The sequence below is a fragment of the Salmo salar genome, chromosome 11 (assembly GCF_965601325.2).
Source record: "Salmo salar chromosome 11, fSalSal1, whole genome shotgun sequence".
Classification (NCBI taxonomy): Eukaryota; Metazoa; Chordata; class Actinopteri; order Salmoniformes; family Salmonidae; genus Salmo; species Salmo salar.
In genome coordinates this window covers 110,379,938-110,398,988 of record NC_138301.1, presented here as the reverse complement: position 1 = coordinate 110,398,988, position 19,051 = coordinate 110,379,938, and the positions used below count along the sequence as shown (strand labels likewise).

The window sequence follows — 19,051 nt, the reverse complement described above, 5'->3', positions numbered from 1 at the left end:
AAGGAAAGGAAAGTGAAAAGAGGGAAGATAAATAGCAGAAACCAATGAGTGAGAGCGATGACTTGGTGGAAAGAGGGAAGATAAATAGTAGAAACCAATGAGTGAGAGCAATGACTTGGTGGAAAGAGGGATACTACAAGGCATGCCTTAAGACGTGCACTGATGTTACTTTTACTTTTTTCTAAACCACAATTTCCTGTTAATAATGCAGAGAACATTTCTGTTATCTTACAGTAACACTGGAAGTCTTAAACGAAAGCAAACAGGTTCAAAAGTGCCCCTGGTTGATGCTACTAGTCATTTCTATGTTGCTCAAAATCCCTCTCATTAGACAGCCCAGACATTCCTACAGCATGCCCTTGTTGGGAGATACTTATGTTGAAAAAAATTCTAAGCAATTCATAGGAAATTCAGGGAGTACCATCATGCAGATTGAGAAACAAGTAACGCTTCAGTAAGCACTTGTCAAGGCAGCATCATTCAGTCTATTTGCCTGGCTGCAGGTACCTGAGCCGCTGCTGGGACGGAAGATTTTGGGCAGTGGTTGATAGCGGGTAAAGACTGGCACTGAGGGAACTGGGGGTCCTAGGGACACTAATGGCACAGAGGCTGATAGAACTGGTGGAACAGGTGAAACTGATGGAACTGAGGGAACTGAGGGAACTGAGGAAACTGAGTGGAACTGATGGAACTGGTGGAACTGATGGAACTGGTGGAACTGATGGAACTGGTGGAACTGAGGGAACTGGTGGAACAGGTGAAACTGATGGAACTGAGGGAACTGAGGGAACTGGTGGAACTGAGGGAACTGGTGGAACTGGTGGAACAGGTGAAACTGATGGAACTGGTGGAACTGAGGGAACTGGTGGAACAGGTGAAACTGATGGAACTGGTGGAACAGGTGAAACTGGTGGAACAGGTGGAACTGAGGGAACTGGTGGAACTGAGGGAACTGGTGGAACTGAGGGAACTGGTGGAACTGAGTGGAACTGGTGAAACTGATGGAACTGGTGGAACTGAGGGAACTGGTGGAACAGGTTAAACTGATGGAACTGGTGGAACAGGTGAAACTGGTGGAACAGGTGGAACTGAGGGAACTGGTGGAACTGAGGGAACTGGTGGAACAGGTGAAACTGATGGAACTGGTGGAACTGAGGCAGAACTGAGTGGAACTGGTGGAACTGGTGGAACTGGTAGAACTAGTGGAACTGAGGGAACTGGTGGAACTGAGTGGAACTGAGGGAACTGGTGGAACTGGTGGAACTGACGGAACTGGTGGAACTGACGGAACTGGTGGAACTGACGGAACTGGTGGAACTGAGGGAACTGGTGGAACTGAGGGAACTGGTGGAACTGAGGGAACTGATAGAACTGAGGGAATTGGTGGAACTGGTGGAACTGAAGGAACTGGCAGAACTGAGGGAACTGAGGGAACTGGTGGAACTGGTAGAACTGAGGGAACTGGTGGAACTGAGGGAACTGGTGGAACTGAGGGAACTGGTGGAACTGAGGGAGCTGGTGGAACTGAGTGGAGCTGGTGGAACTGGCATGGAACTGGGGGAACTGAGGGAACTGGTGGAACTGGTAGAACTGAGGGAACTGGTGGAACTGAGGGAACTGGTGGAACTGAGGGAGCTGGTGGAACTGATGGAACTGGTGGAACTGGTACAACTGATGGAACTGAGGAAACTGAGGGAATTGGTGGAACTGGTAGAACTGAGGGAACTGGTGAAACTGAGGGAACTGGTGGAACAGAGAACTGGTGGAACTGGTTAGAGGTAGACCGATTATGATTTTTCAACGCCGATACCGATACCCATTATTGGAGGGCCCAAAAAAACTGGTACCGATTACTCTGCCTATTTTTTTTTTTACATTTATTTGTAATAATGACAATTACAACAATACTGAATGAACACTTATTTTAACTTAATATAATACATCAATAAAATCAATTTAGCCTCAAATAAATAATGAAACATGTTCAATTTGGTTTAAATAATGCAAAAACAAAGTGTTGGAGAAGAAAGTAAAAGTGCAATATGTGCCATGTAAGAAAGCTAACGTTTAAGTGCCTTGCTCAGAACATGGGAACATATGAAAGCTGGTGGTTCCTCTTAACATGAGTCTTCAATATTCCCAGGTAAGAAGTTTTAGGTTGTAGTTATTATAGGAATTATAGGACTATTTCTCTCTATACGATTTGTATTTCATATACCTTTGACAATTGGATGTTCTTATAGGCACTTTAGTATTGCCAGTGTAACAGTATAGCTTCTGTCCCTCTCCTCGCTCCTACCTGGGCTCGAACCAGGAACACGTCGACAACAGCCACCCTCGAAGCAGCGTTACCCATGTAGAGCAAGGGGAACAACTACTCCAAGTCTCAGAGCGAGTGACGTTTAAAACGCTATTAGCGCGCGCCCCACTAACTAGCTAGCCATTTCACATCGGTTACACCAGCCTAATCTTGGGAGTTGATAGGCGTGAAGTCATAAACAGCGCAATGCATTGCGAAGAGTTGCTGGCAAAACGCACGAAAGTGCTGTTTGAATAAATGCTTACGAGCCTGCTGGTGCCTACCACCGCTCAGTCAGACTGCTCTATCAAATCATAGACTTAATTATAATATAATAAACACACAGAAATACGAGCCTTTGGTCATTAATATGGTCGAATCCGAAACTATCATCTCGAAAACAAAAGTGTTTTCTTTCAGTGAAATACGGAACCGGTCCGTATTTTTATCTAACGGGTGGCATCCCTAAGTCTAAATATTCCTGTTACATTGCACAACCTTCAATGGTATGTCATAATTACGTAAAATTCTGGCAAATTAGTTTGCAACGAGCCAGGCAATGAACGCAAGAGCAGTGACACAATTTCATGTTAGCAGGCAATATTAACTAAATATGCAGGTTTAAAAATATATACTTGTGTATTGATTTTAAAGAAAGGCATTGATGTTTATGGTTAGGTACATTGGTGCAACGACAGTGCTTTTTTCGCAAATGCGCTTGTTCTGGTGAAACTGAGGGAACTGATGGAACTGGTGGAACTGATGGAACTGAGGGAACTGGTGGAACTGAAGGAACTGATGTAACTGGTGGAACTGGTGGATCCATCAGCTCTATGTAATGTTACAATTGTCATTTGTATCATCCTTGGATATGATTTTTCTAAATGATGCTAATTTATACATTTACACATAAAGTATTGTGGTAGGATGATTGGAAAGGAGATACAAGATGAAGAACAGAACAAGGGGAAGAGAGGCAGGGTACCTATGACAGGGGGTTTCTTTAGAGGAGCAGGCCTCCTTCCCGGGGGAGGCACCGGACAAGCAGGAGGGAGAGGAGCTGGCAGAGAAAGTGGTGAAAGAAAGCAATGAGAATGAAAAAGAAGGGACAGGAGATAGACTTTTAAAAAATGAAGCGGTAGAGTGAGGATGCCATCATTTATTGGAGAGAAAGGAAAGCATCAAATAGATAAATGAATAACAGAAAGCATCAAAGAAGGTAAGGTTTTATCTGACGATGTATGTATGAGTGTATAATTGAAGTGTACCTGCGGCAGCTTTGCTAATGCTAGCTCCAGCACTAGACCTCCTGTCTTCCTCCTCATCACTCTCGTTGAAGTCGTCAAGGTTACCGATGTCTGTGGGTTTGACACTCATCAGACTGGCCAGGCTCTGCATGTCTTCATCACTGTGGGAGAGTAACACAGCATTGTCATCTAAAATACATAATGAAGTCATTACTGATGTTATTACTGTAGTGGTAATTATGAATCTATCATTAGTGGGATATTATGGGATGGACTCACGTGGCTTTCCCCTCTCTGAGAAACACACAGGACAGGGAGAGCTTCAGAGTGGCCTCCACCACCTTGACAGACAGGGGCTTCAGCTTCAATGTCAGATCTTGCTGAGTGGGAGTGGCACTGGCAAACTTCTTCATATTCACGTCCACTGCAGCCAACACCTTACGTTGACCCTTTGTCTCCTGCAAGGCAATCAGCAGGGATACATTTATGAGTGGGCTTTAGTGGTACCATTTAATGATCTTTAATGAACTTCTATATTTCAATGCTGCCTGTTATGAGATATTGTATTAGATAGAGGCAGAAAGTACACTCACACTCTCAATGACAAATGTCCAGTCTTTGTCTTCAAACACATCAGAATGGGGATCCTAGTGGGTAAGTACAGAGATGGAAATGACAGGGGAAAAGGACACATGTTGTTGGATGTTGTCAATTTACATTAGAAATGTCTAAAGATTATTTATCACAGAAGCAAATAGCTATGGTGCAGCGTACTCATGAATACCCATGGGGTGATATTTACCCTGAAGAGTGTGAGGGAGATATCCACGTTTTCAGGTACGGGCCAAACCACCATCCCCCTGTAGGGGTTCTTGATGCCCGGCTGCCATCCATGAAGCTAGAGAGAGAGAGATCAAGACTACATCAAAACATGATACAAATTCTGGAACTGCATCCCTGCCATCCTCGTGGGATAAGAGATGTGCTGTTTTGAGGTAAGTAAAACATGGTTAGTATTTACCTTAGAGCACATACGCCTATTTCTTCTCGTCCAAACCACCCTGACTTTATCTGGTTGCCTAAAATCATACAAAAAGGGACAATGAGACAAGAAACAGTGAGAAATGCAATAAATTGTTTTGTAGATTATTTTAGTCCTTACATAATTCAGCATAAGTTATCTTCTTTGGCGTTTCAATGTAATAATTTCCACAAAAACACTAATACAAACACCAACACACAAGTTCTCTGTTATTTGTTATGAAACAATTTTCTGAGAAGAACGGGACTGCTTCCCCAGTCAGTGTCATCCCTGGGGAATCATGCCCTAACAGATGTTCTATTCCACAACAGATGAAGAAGAGGGTGGATAGCAGACAATCAGCTGGAACCCAATACACACAACCCAAGGGCTGGAAGAGACTGTGTGTGTGTGTGTGTGTGTGTGTGTGTGTGTGTGTGTGTGTGTGTGTGTGTGTGTGTGTGTGTGTGTGTGTGTGTGTGTGTGTGTGTGTGTGTGTGTGTGTGTCTAAAGTAAATCTCGGAATCTATTTTACATTACATAATGCATTCATGAAATATGTCATAGGCCTACACAAATGTTTGACTGTTTGTCAGATACATTGCTATTCTATCTGTCCTCAATGTGTAATATTATACAAGTGTTGCTCTGTCTCCACTGACTGGGAGAAGTTTCCAACCCTTGGTTTGTCTATTGTGTTGGTTAGAAGGAGAAGCTCGGGCTTCTGCAACACGGGAATAATGGAAGGAAGCTGCATTAAGGCCAATGCCACTGCTTTCTTGAGGCCTCTGGGGGTGGGGTACACAAGAGGAAGGACCCATATTGCTCAATCACTTTTAATCTACAGTCTGAAGACCCTCCCATCCTAATTGTTTATGTTATAACAAGACCCTCCCACTTTATTACAACTATATCATGTTATTCCGGAATACAGTTGAGCTGTCTGCTCACTAATATTGCTTGTAAATTGTAATACACGTGAAATGAAGGCCCTGTTTAATATATTACTATTGTAGGATCTATCAAAACTGAATTGAAGTTCCTCTAGTGCAGGGGACTCCTTACTAACATAGAGAGTCATTGGGCTAATGCAGCCTGTTTAGGAGAACATAGAAAGCAGGGGCAAATTCAGTTCTGTCTCGGATTGTTAGAGCAACAGCGCAGAAGGGAGCCAAATGGCATGTTTGGGTGGGGAGGGGGTTGTTTTTAAAACATTGTGGTATCATAGGGCACAGAAATAGACTGACATACTGGGACAGGCAAACCCATTACAACAGGAGAAAACACACCCATACTCCTTCCTGAGTTACCAGAGGCCAATATGACTCACACCAAAAACAGGCTGCTGTGTCATGCTCCAGCTGTCATAAACTCAACCAGAGGCAAGACTGATCATTTGTTGAGACTGAAGACTTTGACCCTGACAGCTGCAACCAGTAGTAAGGCTTTCTCAACAAAAACAACTCCCCCTCATTGGTTCTCATGTTAGAACAGCTTATTACTAAACATGAGATGGACAGTTTGATCACTCTTCATGTTTGTGTTATTATAAGTGATACCCAGTTCAAGTGGAGAGCTTCATGTTCCTCTGTGTTCACATCACTAAGGATATATCATGGTCCAAACACACCAACACAGTTGTAAATGCATGACAATGCCTTTTCAGGAGGCTGAAAATATTTGTCATGGTCACTCAGATCCTCACGCTGCAGACGGCTATACCGGCCCGCTAATACAGGACTATTAAAGGCCCAGTGCACATTTCTTTTTTTTCGAAAATGTTTATTTATATATATATTGTAATTATTCTGATTATTCAGGGGGTGCTGCATCCCTACTTCCCGTGGCTTTGACAGCTGCACCATTGAGAGCATCTTGACTTTCTGCATCAACGTTTTGTATGGCAACTGCTTGGCATCCGACCGCAAAGGGGTAGTGCGTACGGCCCAGTACATCACTGGGTCCAAACTCCCTGCCATCCAGGACCTTTATACCAGGCGGAGTCAGAGGAGGGCCCTAAAAATTGTCAAAGACTCCAACCACCCAAGTCATAGACTACAAGCGATACCTGAGCGCCAAGCCATAAGACTGCTGAACAGATCATCAAATGGCCACGTGGACAATTTACATTGACACCCTTTTCTTTCTCACTGATATTCTTGCACTGGCTCTATGAACACACACTGGACTCTACACATAAACTCACTGGACTCTACCCACACACTCACTGGACTCTACCCATAAACTCACTGGACTCTACCCATAAACTCACTGGACTCTACCCACACACTCACTGGACTCTACCCACACACTCACTGGACTTTACCCACACACTCACTGGACTCTACCCACACACTCACTGGACTCTACCCACACACTCACTGGTCGGAAGTTTACATACACTTAAGTTGGAGTCATTAAAACTCATTTTTCAACCACTCCACAAATTTCTTGTTGACAAACTATACTTTTGGCAAGTCGGTTAGGACCTACTTTGTGAATTAGTAATTTTTCCAACAATTGTTTACAGACAGATTTTTTCACTAATAATTCACTGTATCACAATTCCAATGTGTCAGAAGTTTACATACACTAAGTTGACTGTGCCTTTAAACAGCTTGGAGAATTACAGAAAATGATGTCATGGCTTTAGAAGTTTCTGATAGGCTAATTGACATCATTTCAGTCAATTGGAGGTGTACCTGTGGATGTATTTCAAGGCCTACCTTCAAACTCAGTGCCTCTTTGCTTGACATCATGGGAAAATCAGAAGAAATCAGCCAAGACCTCAGAAAAAAAATGTAGACCTTCACAAGTCTGGTTCATCCTTGGGAGCAATTTCCAAACGCTTGAAGGTACCATAGTCATCTGTACAAACAATAGTACGCAAGTATAAACACCATGAGACCATGCAGCCGTCATACTGCTCAGGAAGGAGATGCGTTCTGTCTCCTAGAGACTAGAGTACTTTGGTGCAAAAAGTGCAAATCAATCCTAGAACAACAGCAAAGGACCTTGTGAAGATGCTAGAGGAAATAGGTACAAAAGTATCTGTATCCACAGTAAAACGAGTCCTATATCGACATAACCTGAATGCAAGGAAGAACCTCAGCAAGGAAGAAGACACTGCTCCAAAACCGCCATAAAAAAGACAGACTACGGTTTTCAACTGCACATGGGGACAAAGATCGTACTTTTTGGAGAAATGTCCTCTGGTCGGATGAAACAAAAATAGAACTGTTTGGCCATAATGACCATCGTTACGTTTGGAGGAAAAAGGGGGACGCTTGCAAGCCGAAGAACACCATCCCAACCATGAAGCAGGGGGGTAGCAGCATCATGTTGTAGGGGTGCTTTGCTGCAGGAGGGACTGGTGCACTTCACAAAATAGATGGCATCATGAGGAAAGAAAAATTATGTGAATATATTGAAGTAACATCTCAAGACATCAGTCAGAAAGCTTAGTCGCAAATGGGTCTTCCAAATGGACAATTGACCCCAAGCATACTTCCAAAGTTGTGGCAAAATGGTTTAAGGACAACAAAGTCAAGGTATTGGAGTGGCCATCACAAAGCCCTGACCTCAATCCTATAGAAAATTTGTGGGCAGAAATGAAAAAGTGTGTGTGAGCAAGGAGTCCTACAAACCTGACTCAGTTACACCAGCTTTGTCGGGAGGAATGGGCCAAAATTCACCAACTTATTGTGGAAGGCTACCTGAAACGTTTGACCCAAGTTAAACAATTTAAAGGCAATGGTACTAAATACTAGTTGAGTGTAAACTACTGACCCACTGGGAATGTGATGAAAGAAATAAAAGCTGAAATAAATAATTCTCTCTGCTATTATTCTGACATTTCACATTCTTAAAATAAAATGGTGATCCTAACTGACCTAAGACAGGGAATTCTTACTAGGGTTGAATTTCAAGAATTGTGAAAAACTGAGTTTAAATGTATTTGGCTAAGGTGTATGTAAACTTCCGACTTCAACTGTACTACACTGACATTCCAACACACACATACACACTCACACATACTAAACTGACACTCCAACACACATACACACACACACACACATAGACACACTTTCACACTCTTCACATATGCTGCTGCTACTCTTTTTATTATATATCCTGATTGCCTAGTCACTTTTACCCTTTAATTTTACACTTATAGGGAAGGACATTCAACAAGCACAGCACTTACACAAATGACTGATGGTTGGCTGAGAGATAGATGATAAAAAATATTGTGGGGGCTGTTTTGTTAGACTTCAGTGCGGCTTTTGACATTATCGATAATAGTCTGCTGCTGGAAAAATGTATGTGTTATGGCTTTACACTCCCTGCTATATTGTGGATAAAGAGGTACCTGTCTAACAGAACACAGAGGGTATTCTTTAATGGAAGCCTCTCCAACATAATCCAGATAGAATCAGGCATTCCCCAGGGCAACTGTCTAGGCCCATTACCTTTTTTGAATTTTACATCAGATATCAGCTGATGTAAAAAGGGCTTTATAAATAAATTTGATTTGATTTGACTAATGACATGCCACTGGCTTTGAGTAATGCCAGTGTGCCTATGTATGCGGATGACTCAACACTATACACGTCAGCTACTACAGCGACTGAAATGACTGCAACACTTAACAAAGAGATGCAGTTAGTTTCAGTAATAAGTTAGCCCTAAATATTTCAAAAACTATTTCAAAAACTAAAAGCATTGTATTTGGGACAAATCATTCACTAAAGTCTGTCCATAATAAAGTGCTACTCTACCTTCTTAACAACACTATCAACAAGGCAGGTCCTACAGGCTCCAGTTTTGTCGCACCTGGACTACTGTTCAGTCGTGTGGTCAGGCATCACAAAGAGGGACTTAGGACAATTGCAGTTGGCTCAGAACAGGGCAGCACAGCTGGCCCTTGGATGTACACAGAGAGCAAACATTAATAATATGCATGCCAATCTCTCCTGACTCAAAGTAGAGGAGATATTGACTACTTGTATTTGTGAGAGGTATTGACATGTTGAAAGCACCGAGCTGTCTGTTTAAACGACTAGCACACAGCTTAGACACCCATGCATACCCCACAACACATGCCACTAAAGGTCTCTTCACAGTCCCCAAGTCCAGAATAGACTATGGGAGGCGCACTGTGAAGCAACACAAACATAGGCAGAGACACATGCATACACACACATGATACACACATGTACACATTGTATTTTGTGTTGTAGATATGTGGTAGTGGAGTATGGGCCTGAGGGCACACACTTAGAGTGTTGTGAATTCTGTAATGAATGTATTGTAATGTTAAAAACTGTATAACATCCTTAATTTTGCTGGACCCCAGGAAGAGTATCTGCTGCCTAACTAATTGGGAAACATAATAAACCCCAGGAAGAGTATATGTTGCCTAACTAATGGGGAACCATAATAAACCCCAGGAAGAGTAGCTTCTGCCTAACTAATGGAGAACCATAATAAACCCCAGGAAGAGTAGCTGTTGCCTAACTAATGGGGAACCATAATAAACCCCAGGAAGAGTAGCTTCTGCCTAACTAATGGGGAACTATAATAAACCCCAGGAAGAGTAGCTGTTGCCTAACTAATGGGGAACCATAATAAACCCCAGGAAGAGTAGCTGCTGCCTAACTAATGGGGAACCATAATAAACCCCAGGAAGAGTAGCTGCTGCCTAACTAATGGGGAACCATAATAAACCCCAGGAAGAGTAGCTTCTGCCTAACTAATGGGGAACCATAATAAACCCCAGGAAGAGTAGCTTCTGCCTAACTAATGGGGAACTATATTAAACCCCAGGAAGAGTAGCTTCTGCCTAACTAATGGGGAACCATAATAAACCCCAGGAAGAGTAGCTTCTGCCTAACTAATGGGGAACCATAATAAACCCCAGGAAGAGTAGCTGCTGCCTAACTAATGGGGAACCATAATAAACCCCAGGAAGAGTAGCTGCTGCCTAACTAATGGGGAACCATAATAAACCCCAGGAAGAGTAGCTTCTGCCTAACTAATGGGGAACCATAATAAACCCCAGGAAGAGTATCTGTTGCCTAACTAATGGGGAACCATCCCTCCTATCTACCCTCCCTCCATCCCTCCTCTCTCCCTCCATCCCTCCCTCCTATCTACCCTCCCTCCATCCCTCCTCTCTACTCTCCCTCTCTACTCTCCCTCCCTCCATCCCTCCTCTCTCCATCCCTCCATCCCTCCTCTCTACCCTCCCTCCATCCCTCCTCTCTACCCTCCCTCCATCCCTCCTCTCTACCCTCCCTCCATCCCTCCTCTCTCCCTCCCTCCTATCTACCCTCCCTCCATCCCTCCTCTCTACCCTCCCTCCATCCCTCCTCTCTACTCTCCCTCCCTCCATCCCTCCTCTCTACCCTCCCTCCATCCCAGAGTAGCTGCTGCCTAACTAATGGGGAACCATAATAAACCCCAGGAAGAGTAGCTTCTGCCTAACTAATGGAGAACTATAATAAACCCCAGGAAGAGTAGCTGCTGCCTAACTAATGGGGAACCATAATAAACCCCAGGAAGAGTAGCTGCTGCCTAACTAATGGGGAACTATAATAAACCCCAGGAAGAGTAGCTTCTGCCTAACTAATGGGGAACCATAATAAACCCCAGGAAGAGTAGCTGCTGCCTAACTAATGGGGAACCATAATAAACCCCAGGAAGAGTAGCTGCTGCCTAACTAATGGGGAACCATAATAAACCCCAGGAAGAGTAGCTGCTGCCTAACTAATGGGGAACTATAATAAACCCCAGGAAGAGTAGCTGCTGCCTAACTAATGGGGAACCATAATAAACCCCAGGAAGAGTAGCTGCTGCCTAACTAATGGGGAACTATAATAAACCCCAGGAAGAGTAGCTGCTGCCTAACTAATGGGGAACCATAATAAACCCCAGGAAGAGTAGCTGCTGCCTAACTAATGGGGAACTATAATAAACCCCAGGAAGAGTAGCTGCTGCCTAACTAATGGGGAACCATAATAAACCCCAGGAAGAGTAGCTGCTGCCTAACTAATGGGGAACTATAATAAACCCCAGGAAGAGTAGCTGCTGCCTAACTAATGGGGAACCATAATAAACCCCAGGAAGAGTAGCTGCTGCCTAACTAATGGGGAACCATAATAAACCCCAGGAAGAGTATCTGTTGCCTAACTAATGGGGAACTATAATAAACCCCAGGAAGAGTAGCTGCTGCCTAACTAATGGGGAACCATAATAAACCCCAGGAAGAGTAGCTGTTGCCTAACTAATGGGGAACCATAATAAACCCCAGGAAGAGTATCTGTTGCCTAACTAATGGGGAACTATATTAAACCCCAGGAAGAGTAGCTTCTGCCTAACTAATGGGGAACCATAATAAACCCCAGGAAGAGTAGCTGCTGCCTAACTAATGGGGAACCATAATAAATACAAAATACAAATACAAAACTACCTTGTACCCCGGCACATTGACTCGGTACTCCTTGTATAGAGCCCTGTTACTGTTATTGTTTATTGAGTTAATATTTCCTTTCTTTTTTCATATTAACTCTGCATTGCTGGGAAAGGGCTCGTAGATAAGCGTTTCATGATAAAGCGTAGACCTGTTGTATTCGGCACATGCAACAAATAAAATGTGATTTGAATCGATCCATCACCCTGATGGGGCTCAACGCTCCAAGGCTCAACGCTCCAAGGCTCAACGCTCCAAGGCTCAACGCTCCAAGGCTCAACGCACGGACGTTGTATCAGATTTCAAATGGTCTGTGTTTTAGTCCAAGTTTAAATCTTATCTGCTAAGAAAGAATGATATAGTCACACTACTGTACAGTACACAATAGCACATGCTATAGCTCTGTTGGAACATGACAGAATACTCAAGGACAGGCATGGCAGGCCTGTTTACAAATTACATTGTTGTATAGTCTACTAGGGTGCAACTCAGACACTCATTAAACAATCTTGAAAGATCACATTCAAAGATCTCCCTTATCATGATTTATAGAAAATAAGTAAGTAGTAACTTTCGGATTTCGCTAAGAGTGAAGAAAGCATTGTTTAATTGAATCAATTATGAGGCCCTTCTCCTCTTAAGCTCAAAGTAGGCAAATGCTAGCCTAATTGATGACATGTATGATGGCATCAACACAGATAGCCTAAATAACAGTACAAATAAATACCAACAAATCCAATCATAGTGAAACAAATTAAGTTAGAAGTGATATCACTCTTGAAAACATTTGCCCTGCTTCCCAGTATCTGGTCATGACAGGGCATCATCATCATCATCATCATCATGATACAGATTCTCCTGTCAGCTGAGTGAACTGAGTAATGTCTGTTATTTACCAGTCTGACAGTGATGAGGTAGGCTTGTGGTAGGAGTATTGATGCCTATTGTGTGCATTACATCTACAGTAGACCTGTGCCTATGGGATAGTCTTTTCACGCCACTCTGATACTAAGTAATTTTCGTAGCAAGTTAGTAGAGTATTTTTGCAAACCCTATATAGTTTCCTAACCTGCTACGTTAATTCTCCTGAAATGCTGCGTAAGTTCTAACCTGTTACGAAAAAGTCACGTTGGTATCAAAGTGGCGTGAAAATAGTGCTTATCCTGTGCCGATAGCCTACTATAATTACAATACACGCGGAAATGTAGAGGTTCAATTCGATTTCACAGCCACAAAAGTGTCTATAGCGTAAAAAAAACGTTGGTCTTAATTTATGGCAAGGGTTAAACATAAGGCTAGCAATAACATTTTAAATATAACAATTGGAGAAATAGGCAGAGTTTGGCCATCATTATGACTTTGTGGTTGTGGTAGCTAGTGACGGCAGCTCACGCGCTTCTCTTATTCATATGACTGTTTCAGGGGAAACAGCGAACTAACCGCATTCTGCGCTCTTCCTGTAACTCTGTTGTCACTGGTACGGAAATGGAATACGGTCCGTTATGGGTTGGATCAAATAAATGGAAAAGGGTCTTGACAAGGATGCCTAAAGCAGTGTCCATGGTGGTAGGCTGCGCAAACCTAACATTAAAGTAGAAATATTACAAGGAGAAACGCCCTTCATGGGAGCAGATAGATAACGTGAGCCAATGGGATGTTGTGAAAATGAGTTCGTTTAACCTAAATAAATGACATAACCTACCATTTCTTCGTGCATTCCAACACAAGTTCTTGATAAGACGCCACAAACTGGAATTTTGAAGCTTTCTTGCCGACGCGTTGTAATCTTTTCCAAACCGAAGTCATAATTTAGTTGAGGTATTAAAAAGTTTTAGAAAGTATGGTTGCTCAATGACAGTTCGTGGTGTGTAAAACCGTTGTCTTCAAGCTGACCGTGTTCAAAAGGAACAGCCGCAGGTGAAGAAGTTTAATTGAGTTGAGCCACACAAAACTGTCGCCATCAACTAAACGCCTCGAAGAAAAAAAAACATGTAGCACGGAACTACCGTAATTATTAAATACAGTATTTATAAGCGGAACCGAATCCACTGTCGTGCGCATTTCAACACTTCCACATGGTTAGAATAAGGAAAAACAAATATCCTAAATGCAACTGCTAGTCCACAATATGCATTCCCGAGTTAAAAGACAGTGTCGACAATTCATCCAGGTATATAATAGCTGTCCTTCGCCCAGCCAGGGAAATAAAACTCTCCGATAAAGCCACCATAACACATTTTAGGCTACGTTATACTGACAGTGCAATAAACTCTCCAAGTGGTATCATTTGTTGAGTCTGTAGGCAGCAGATAAAGAAGGGGAGCGGTTGCAAAGCATTGATGACGCGGCAGTATGCAAAATTCCCTGTCTTTTATCTTCTTTTTGCCTATCCGTACAACAGTAAACAATAACATTTCAGACTTTGGATTCCGTCCATGGTACGATGCCACTGTCAGTATGATGACCGTTAACGAGTCAGATGACACTTATACAACTTTGCTGAAGTATATTCAAAATGAATACTTTGTCCTGAATTGTTCACTCAAACTATTATTGGCACTGTTCTCTGCAGTATACATTGTATCCATTTGTAAAGCGCTCTTGCCTATTTGACACTTTTATCCTAATATTTGATTTACATTTTAAGAACATCCTTTAATTTCCTTACTTATCTAAACGGTTTGTGATTCAATTTGGGCCAAACGCACATTGGGAAATAAGATGATGCATGATTTTCCATGAAGAGAGATGTCCTGTCCCAACGGGTATTCGAGTAGACATGCATAGGGATTTTCCATAGCTGTGTGGAGTATATTTTTGGAAGGAGAAGAGGGAGGGGTGGGTGGACAGAGGCAGCTGAGGATAGAGAAGTGTGATACAGCCTACACGTGGAACACAGCAGCTCATGTGTACCTCTCCTTTCCTCTGCAATAGTCTTACAACAACATTGACAGAGAGGATGCACGATCGATCACAGGCTATTAAAAAATCAAAGCATGTTATGACTAGGAGTTATATACATTTATTGAGCCTGATTATGTTCAAAACGTCATTACTTAACATATGGAACTACACTAATAATGTTTTTCCAGTATTCAGGGAAGAGATCAGTGAAGTAGACAGCTGGCTAGAGCCAAGAGTTTCCTAACTCAACCCCACCTTGTTCACTGAGACAGAGTGAGTGTTCTGCCAGGCAGCAGCGGATGTGTAAGTCATGAGTCAACATGTTATTTACCTTGACTCAAGCAGCAAACACATCACTATCAGTGTCTGAGAGTCATAAGGCCAGGTAAAGACCTGAAATGAGAAGAGGACTTGTCTAATTTATCTTTGCTCAGACTGTAGGTTAACTATCATAAACTGAGTTGAAGCCACATTAGATTTGTTTTCATGCTCACGCTACAGGTGGTTATATCGGTCAGCTAATACAGGACTAGTAAAGGCCTAGTGCACTACTTCATTTTTTTATTTCATTGATATTTTTCAGGGGTTGCTGCAGCACCCTCAGCACCCTACTTCCCGCAGCTGTGTGTGGCCTATTTATAGAAATACATGGGACTTTCTAAAAGGAATGTAAAAGCTCTCACCCGTTTTAATGTTCTGTTGCTAAATTAATAGTAAAATGAAATGGGAACTGACCTCCAATGGTAATAAGATATCAGAGACTATTATTACTTGAAAGATCACATTGAATATCTCCCTTATCATGGTTTATAGAAAATAAGTGCTTAGTAACTTTAGGATTCTGCTAAGAGTGAATAAAGGATTGTTTTAATTTGATCCATCATCATTTGGCTATTGATTGAGGCCCTTCTCCTCTTAATATCAAAGAAGGCAAATGCTAGCCTAATTGATGACATGTCTGATGACATCAACACAGATAGCCTAATTAACAGTACAAATAAATACCAAAAAATCCAATCATAGTGATAAAAATTAAGTTAGAAGTTATACCTCTCTGGAAAATATTTGCCCTCTTCTGGTTTATGTCAGGGTGTCATCATCATCATCGTGATGATACAGATCCTGCTGTCAGCTGAGTGGTTGGAAGTAATGTCTGTCATTTATCAGTCTGACAGTGATGTAGTAGGAATGTAAAAGCTCTCACCCCTGTTTTAATGTTCTGTTGCTATATGAATAGTAAATCAAATTATTGAAATGGGAACTGACCACCAATGGTAAAAAGATTTCAGAGACCGTTATTACGAAAATACAATCAAAGGTTGCAGTAAAGTGGCCTTGTTCTGTGGCTATTAGGAAAAGGATCATGGTTGTCTGAGGAATGTATGGGGCTTCCTGTTTTCAGTTAGTCATTTCCTGGTGGCTAGTGGATCTGTAAAGTAGCTTGCTCAAGGGTAGAGTTGATCTATTAATGTAATTCCTGTCACCAGTTACTGTGTTAAGCAGTACACTCTTAGAAAAAAGGATTCCAAAAGGGTTCTTCAACTGTCTCCATACGAGAACCCTTTTTGGTCCCAGGTAAAACTATTTTGGGTTCCATGTAGAACCCTCTGTTTAAAGGGTTCTACATTGAACCAAAAGGGTTCTACCTGGAAACAAAAAGGGTTCTTCAAAGGGTTCTGCTATGGGGACAGCCTAATAACTCTTTTAGGTTCTAGATAGCACGTTTTTTCTAAGAGTGCACTTGCCGCTCTGACCTTAGTATTTGGTGCTATTACATTTAATTCTGTCTTAAAAGAAAACATACAGACTCTATGTGTACTAATATACATATTAGACTGTAATTACAGAAGTTATTCCATTCTAGTTATGTTGGCATAATGTCTATGTAATATATATGGAAGTGTGGCAGAGAATGGAAGGAACTATGTGGAGACAACAATAAGCCGGGCCTACTGGTATAAGCCTCTGCTATTATTGCTTGATGCTGATGTGTTGTCATACAACTTTCGTTTATACTAAATATGATGGGAAGCTAGCAAGATAAATGACTAGGGATGTCCTGGTTGTATTCCTCTAACCTTCCTTTACACAAAACATTATGGTGTTTAAAGTTTAAACAAGACTTTTATGTTTTATTCAAATTCTATTTCAACCACTAAATAAGTAGAAACACTAGATGTTCAGGGCTAATTCCATTAGTAAGGAATGCCTTCTGATGGTATTTGAATTTTTACAGCTACTGTGTTCTGGACTCCTCCTACCCTGGGGAGAGAACAGGGATCATTACCTAATAAGTCCACTGTGATCTGGACTCCTCCTACCCTGGGGAGAGAACAGGGATCATTACCTAATAAGTCCACTGTGTTCTGGACTCCTCCTACCCTGGGGAGAGAACATGGATCATTACCTAATAAGTCCACTGTGTTCTGGACTCCTCCTACCCTGGGGAGAGAACAGGGATCATTACCTAATAAGTCCATGTGTTCTGGACTCCTCCTACCCTGGGGAGAGAACAGGGATCATTACCTAATAAGTCCATGTGTTCTGGACTCCTCCTACCCTGGGGAGAGAACTGTGATCATTACCTAATAAGTCCACTGTGTTCTGGACTCCTCCTACCCTGGGGAGAGAACAGGGATCATTACCTAATAAGTCCATGTGTTCTGGACTCCTCCTGCCCTGGGGAGAGAACAGGGATCATTACCTAATAAGTCCATGTGTTCTGGACTCCTCCTACCCTGGGGAGAGAACAGGGATCATTACCTAATAAGTCTACTGTGTTCTGGACTCCTCCTGCCCTGGGGGGAGAACAGGGATCATTACCTAATAAGTCCACTGTGTTCTGGACTCCTCCTACCCTGGGGAGAGAACAGGGATCATTACCTAATAAGTCCATGTGTTCTGGACTCCTCCTACCCTGGGGAGAGAACATGGATCATTACCTAATAAGTCCACTGTGTTCTGGACTCCTCCTACCCTGGGAAGAGAACAGGGATCATTACCTAATAAGTCCATGTGTTCTGGACTCCTCCTACCCTGGGTAGAGAACAGGGATCATTACCTAATAAGTCCATGTGTTCTGGACTCCTCCTACCCTGGGGAGAGAACAGGGATCATTACCTAATAAGTCCACTGTGTTCTGGACTCCTCCTACCCTGGGGAGAGAACAGGGATCATTACCTAATAAGTCCATGTGTTCTGGACTCCTCCTACCCTGGGGAGAGAACAGGGATCATTACCTAATAAGTCCATGTGTTCTGGACTCCTCCTACCCTGGGGAGAGAACAGGGATCATTACCTAATAAGTCCACTGTGTTCTGGACTCCTCCTACCCTGGGGTGAGAACAGGGATCATTACCTAATAAGTCCATGTGTTCTGGACTCCTCCTACCCTGGGGAGAGAACAGGGATCATTACCTAATAAGTCCATGTGTTCTGGACTCCTCCTACCCTGGGGAGAGAACAGGGATCATTACCTAATAAGTCTACTGTGTTCTGGACTCCTCCTGCCCTGGGGAGAGAACAGGGATCATTACCTAATAAGTCCACTGTGTTCTGGACTCCACCTACCCTGGGGAGAGAACAGGGATCATTACCTAATAAGTCCACTGTGTTCTGGACTCCTCCTACCCTGGGGAGAGAACAGGGATCATTACCTAATAAGTCCACTGTGTTCTGGACTCCTCCTGCCCTGGGGAGAGAACAGGGATCATTACCTAATAAGTCCACTGTGTTCTGGACTCCTCCTACCCTGGGGAGAGAACAGGGATCATTACCTAATAAGTCCATGTGTTCTGGACTCCTCCTACCCTGGGGAGAGAACAGGGATCATTACCTAATAAGTCCATGTGTTCTGGACTCCTCCTACCCTGGGGAGAGAACAGGGATCATTACCTAATAAGTCCACTGTGTTCTGGACTCCTCCTACCCTGGGGAGAGAACAGGGATCATTACCTAATAAGTCCACTGTGTTCTGGACTCCTCCTACCCTGGGGAGAGAACAGGGATCATTACCTAATAAGTCCACTGTGTTCTGGACTCATCCTACCCTGGGGAGAGAACAGGGATCATTACCTAATAAGTCCACTGTGTTCTGGACTCCTCCT

General features: G+C 42.8%; 1 protein-coding gene across 5 annotated transcripts in view; it reads right to left on the bottom strand.

Moving 5' to 3' along the window:
• LOC100380650 (EH domain-binding protein 1-like protein 1) overlaps positions 1–14,355 on the bottom strand; it is a 38,282-nt gene extending 23,927 nt beyond the window's left edge. Inside the window, exons 1-7 of one of the 5 annotated variants that reach the window (XM_045690109.2) lie at positions 13,744–14,355; positions 4,568–4,625; positions 4,349–4,444; positions 4,140–4,193; positions 3,826–4,004; positions 3,568–3,707; positions 3,285–3,359 (exon numbers count right to left, since the gene is read on the bottom strand). In XM_045690109.2, coding sequence (XP_045546065.2) covers positions 3,285–3,359; positions 3,568–3,707; positions 3,826–4,004; positions 4,140–4,193; positions 4,349–4,444; positions 4,568–4,625; positions 13,744–13,847 — 706 coding nt within the window. In that variant the 5' untranslated portion in view covers positions 13,848–14,355. The remainder of the gene's footprint in view (positions 1–3,284; positions 3,360–3,567; positions 3,708–3,825; positions 4,005–4,139; positions 4,194–4,348; positions 4,445–4,567; positions 4,626–13,743) is intronic. The other 4 variants (XM_045690110.2, XM_045690114.2, XM_045690115.2 and 1 more) reach the window with 4 other exon arrangements.
• Positions 14,356–19,051: the final 4,696 nt, after the last annotated feature.